This window comes from Triticum dicoccoides, chromosome 5A, assembly GCF_002162155.2.
Source record: "Triticum dicoccoides isolate Atlit2015 ecotype Zavitan chromosome 5A, WEW_v2.0, whole genome shotgun sequence".
NCBI classification, from domain to species: domain Eukaryota; kingdom Viridiplantae; phylum Streptophyta; class Magnoliopsida; order Poales; family Poaceae; genus Triticum; species Triticum dicoccoides.
This window is the reverse complement of record NC_041388.1, coordinates 402,088,274-402,093,508: the sequence shown is the minus strand read 5'-3', so window position 1 is coordinate 402,093,508 and position 5,235 is coordinate 402,088,274. Positions and strand designations below refer to the sequence as shown.

General features: G+C 49.8%; 1 protein-coding gene across 1 annotated transcript; it reads left to right on the top strand.

The window, feature by feature from the left end:
* The first annotated feature begins 1,057 nt into the window (after positions 1 to 1,057).
* On the top strand, positions 1,058 to 2,439 carry LOC119301829. The gene is made up of 2 exons (XM_037578805.1): positions 1,058 to 1,457; positions 1,554 to 2,439. Exons 1-2 carry the CDS (start codon positions 1,266 to 1,268, stop codon positions 2,031 to 2,033), a joined length of 672 nt encoding a protein of 223 aa, XP_037434702.1. The 5' UTR covers positions 1,058 to 1,265; the 3' UTR covers positions 2,034 to 2,439.
* The last annotated feature ends 2,796 nt before the right edge of the window (positions 2,440 to 5,235 follow it).

The following is a 5,235-nucleotide window of genomic DNA, read 5'->3' as shown; positions in this document are numbered from 1 at the left end:
CTCCCTGTGATGGAACGGGGCATCATGTCCTCATTACCACCTTCACCAGAAGCAATGTGGCGAACCGACGCGTTCCTTTGGGTGGTGGCGGGGAAGGGAGAAAGGGGAGGCGGGATAGAGCGGCTAGGGTTTGGTCGCCAACGAGAGCAACATGAGAGACGAGTCGACCAGGTGGGAGCAGTCTTCATCATGTTTCTAGATCGCTTATTCTTGGTACTGGATACACATCGCCAGTCATGAAGAAGATGGAGCACAAGAGAGAAGCAATTTTTGGTGGGATAAAATAAGGAAATCTTATTGAGTCAACGTCCCTTGAGCGTGGTTTTTTGAGGGAACACTCTCCCGTATGTTTGACCATGCTTTCGAATCTTAAAGGGATGACATGTGGCAATTCCTGTGGACACACCATTCGCTCCCATGCACCCTCTTGAGGGGGTGACACAACCAGTACCTTCCATACAACATCCTGAGCGAACGACCCCATGTGTATCATGATACTTCCCTATGATATAGCATGACAACTACTAAAAGCATGTATGGCAACTTCTCTGCGTATCATGGCAATTCGCCATGGTGCAACATGGCAATTCCTGGATATGTGGGGAACTTCCCTTTCTCTTAGCCCACCACTTCTTTCTACTACAGAATGGCAAATTCCGAAAACACATGACAATTTTCTTTGTTGTTGTATGACAATTCTTTCGACTATAGAATAAAAGGGCAGACCGGTGCATGTAGCTCCCATTTGCGCAGGGTCCGGAGATGGGTCTGACCACTTTGGGTCTATTGTATGTAGCCTTCCCTATATTTCTGCAAGAGGCTGTTTCCAGGACTTGAACCCCAGGGAGGACACGTTCTCTCCCTACTGGAGTCCTACAAAAATTATATGATTGCATCCAAATTGAGAAAAAACTTAAAAGAAACTTGGTCAATTTCTAGTACACTGTCGAGCTCGAATATTTGGTTCTTACTTAGCCTTGAACCCAAAGGATTATAAACCCTCCATCTAGCTACGGACCTCGGATACAATCGAGAGCCTACTATCCTTTTAAGTTGCGGGGCGCCTGTCATGCGCGTCCACATCCATCCCCGCTCAGCCCAAGAAAAACCCATCCGCCGGCCACCGCGACAAGATCCCCCATTTATACGCAGAGCTCGCTCGTTCCTCGCCAGAGATCACATACACAAGTAACCAGCGCCGATCGCATGAGCGTTGCACAAGCAACTGCACCAGATCGATCGATCCCTTGCAGTTGGCTGGAGCAATGCCTTGCTTGGCGCACGACCGCCACCCCACCCCCAGGCCCCCGGCCGCTAACCACTGCAAGTCCCTCTCCTGCCTCATCCGGGAGACCTACGCGCACTGCCATGTCCCCTGCATCGGGATCGCCGGCGCCGGGTGGAGCTCCGGCGACGACAGCGACGACGACGATGATGACATGCTCGACACGAAACAGGTAGCGGCAGAGCATGCTACAGTCATGTTCTTGATCGATTTACTTGGGGAGGTCATGAGTAACAGCAGAGTGATATGTCTTGCGTTGATGGTGCAGGTGATACTCAACGAGATTAGGAACCGGCAGCTGAGGAAGGAGTCGAGGTGCAGCGTGGACTCGGCGGCCCTGTCGGGCGCCTTCATCTGGTTCTTCACCCCGCTCGACCCGAGAAGCGTTCTGGAGAAGGTCTCGAGCCCTGAGAAGCACGTCGTGGCGGGGGAGGAGAAGGGAGAGGCGGAGGCGGGCAGCGACGCCGGCGACGTGGAGAGCGAGGCGTACTTCTCGGTGAAGAGCTTCTTCACCCGCAGCACGAGCCGGGCGGCGACCGTGGCGTCGCTGACGGACATGGACCCGCCGGCGACGTGGGACGGCTTCCGGGACTGCGAGGGGTGGCCGTTCGGGCTGTGCCGCCGCCCCGCCGTGCCGCCGCTGCCCAGCACGCCGGCCGACTCGTGGAAGTGGCGCAAGCAGAGCAGCGGCCGCAGCCTCGCCGCGAGCCCGCGTCCTTCTCACGGTGACAAGATCACAGCGAGTTGAGCGGCGGCGCCGCCATTAACAAGCAAGAACACTATAATTGAGCCGCCCGTGCGTTAGCAGACACGCCGACCTGCTTAGACCGGGGTAGTATTTTTCATGTGCTCATCGGTATTTCGTTTAATAACCTTGCACCAAATACCGGGGAGCACACCAAGATTACGCCCAATCTATATACAGGGTACGAGATGTGTGACGAAGCTGGCAGGTTTTCTGGCGTCTTTGGCGTCGTTGTAGATTCGAGAGAGAGTGCTGTTGTGATTTTGTTCTTCTTCTCCTTGAAGAATTTGTGCGCGTAATTAATCGTAATCCCAGTGACTCAGATGCATGTACATTCTGATATTTCAGAGCTGCATCAATCATGCTATACTTTCACTGTATACAAATATAATATGTTTTGAATATTTCAGTATCGACTATATGTCTACATACAAACTGAAATGAGTGAACGAAACGCACACTAGTCTGTATGCATCTGATTAAGAAAAAAGTTATAACATCCTATGTTTATAAACAGAGGGATGAGTACTTGTTAGTTTAGTTGTGGACCCTAGCATGTTTCAGAACAGCAGAAACGGAAAATGGCAACAACCTTTGTTGCGAATCTGTTTTCCCACTCCTCGTGTTGTTTCTCCTTCCGTGGATATCTTTCTACCCAAGCTGGTTTTTGTTCCACTTGCATGAGGCAAAGAGCTAAAGACAGAATTTTGCAGCACCGAATATATAAAGGCGTGACAAACTAAAGTGAAGCAGGAGCGCACCTACGCACGCACGCACGCACGCACGCACGCACGGCTGGTTAAACGACTTGTCAAATGACATGACACGACCAAAGGGGAAAAGAGAACTGGATGCCAAAGCATTGGTTTGGCATCCACGGCGTCGCTGGGAGGGACCGGGCGAGCACTCCGGCGCTCTTCCCCACTGCGGTCGACATTGTCGACAACGCTGCAGCCTACGGCCATCATGTCTTCGATTGTGATCCGTGATATACTCAGCACCAATTCTGCGCGAATCGATACGGCATTGCACACAATTCAGAGAGCAGATAATGTGTGGGACTATGCATAAGAGCATCTCCAACAGACACCTAAAAAATGCCCCACACATTAAAAACCACTGTATTTGTGCATCGGAGACAAAAAACATCACTCCAGAAAACTCTGTAAAACAAAGCACGCACACAAAACTTTAGCGCACGGGCTGCTGGGCTGTAAATTTGGGGCGCCATATTATGAGCGCGGGCTGCTGCACGTAGACCCGCCGAATTGGGCGCCGTGTTTTTATGCATCTGAAAAATCTCTTCATCACTCTCACGCGTAAAAAGACTATTTTGACATTGTAAAAGAACTATACTGCCCTGAGACAAAGCGCGTGTGTTGGAGATGCTCCGAGTCAGAGAGTCGACGGCCACAGCTTTGATGGTGGGAGTACCTGAGGCTTCAGTCAAGGAGTGCTTTAAACGAGTAGGACAGTTGGGGATCAAGCAGCCCTGGTTACCCTGAACTCAAGACTGACATCGCATGGAGTACATCGGCGTTGGCTTCAAAAGATACGGTAATCAACAAACAACATGGGATGATACTTAGATTGGAGGCTTTCAATAAAGTACCTGCTGGGCAATGATGAGCGGCCTTTACCAAGGCTTGCAAATTAAAACGAAAACTTAACTTCAGCGAGGGAAAGGTCACCGATATCTTAATTCCAGATAGTGCTACGTGGTGAGAGGGGCGTGGAACAGGTGCGGCAGACTACGATAGAAGCACGTCCTAGGATGCAGAAACATGAAAATATTGGCAACAGTTTTGCTAAAGCCCTAAGAGCATCTACATCCGTGGACATCATATCCGGCGCCTCAAACACCCGTAGATGTGTTCGGACACGCCTGCGGGCAGTGATCAGACATTTCTCAATTTTTTTCTCTGTACCTGAATATCTCATACTTGAAATCTTAAATCCATACAAACCATATAAAAGAGGAAAACCCTACATACTATGTAGATCAACTAAAACCTACCCTACCCTCTTCTTCGGAGATGTCCACGATCTCCGTGCCCGACTCCGGGTACATGGACGGCAACCGCAACTCCGGCTCCTCTGTGTCAGCATTCGCCTCCTACTCCACCTCCAGTTCGGTGAAAAGCGCATAGGTCCCTAATCGTTCTTGCCGGATGAACTGCCGGTTGGCCTTCACATATGCCTCATCCTCGATGGACTCTAGGATGGCGGTCTGCTCCGCCATCTCCGCCACTTGGGCGAGCTCAAACTCCACCATGGTGTCCTTCATGGCGAAGCCCACAATCGGCTGTGGCTCCTCCTCTAGCTCTGCCGCGTCCTCCTCCATTGAATCTGCCCCCTCCATGGGCTCCGACTGCTGCTTCGGCATCGGCTGTTGCTCCCCCTCCTCCTCCTCTCTGGCTCTAGTGAGTCCGGAGGCAGGCCCGCTGCGATCCGGGCGGTGCATGAAGGAAATATGCCCTAGAGGCAATAATAAAGTTGTTATTTATATTTCCTTATATCATGATAAATGTTTATTATTCATGCAAGAATTGTATTAACCGGAAACTTAGTATATGTGTGAATATATAGACAAACTAAGTGTCACTAGTATGCCTCTACTTGACTAGCTCGTTGAATCAAAGATGGTTAAGTTTCCTAGCCATATACATGAGTTGTCATTTGATTAACGGGATCACATCATTAGGAGAATGATGTGATTGACATGACCAATTCCGTTAGCTTAGCACTTGATCGTTTAGTATGTTGCTATTGCTTTCTTCATGACTTATACATGTTCCTATGACTATGAGATTATGCAACTTCCGTTTATCGGAGGAACACTTTGTGTGCTACCAAACGTCACAACGTAACTGGGTGATTATAAAGGTGATCTACAGGTGTCTTCGAAGGTACTTGTTGAGTCGGCGTATTTCGAGATTAGGATTTGTCACTCCGATTGTCGGAGAGGTATCTCTGGGCCCACTCGGTAATACACATCACTATAAGCCTTGCAAGCATTGTAACTAATGAGTTAGTTACAGGATGATGTATTACGGAATGAGTAAAGAGACTTGCCGGTAATAAGATTGTCGTGGTTTTGTCACGGCAGATGTCCTTAGTGTCAGGACTTAGTCGCGAGGCCAACACATCTATGTGGTAGCTTGAGAGGGGTTGAGTGGAATGAGAAACGCGATGTTTTACCCAG

Excerpts from the sequence above, each read along its gene's own strand:
- LOC119301829 (XM_037578805.1), top strand. The coding sequence starts at position 1,266 with ATGCCTTGCTTGGCGCACGACCGCCACCCCACCCCCAGGCCCCCGGCC. Across the intron at positions 1,458-1,553 it reads ACATGCTCGACACGAAACAG|GTGATACTCAACGAGATTAG; the intron begins GTAGCGGCAGAG and ends TTGATGGTGCAG.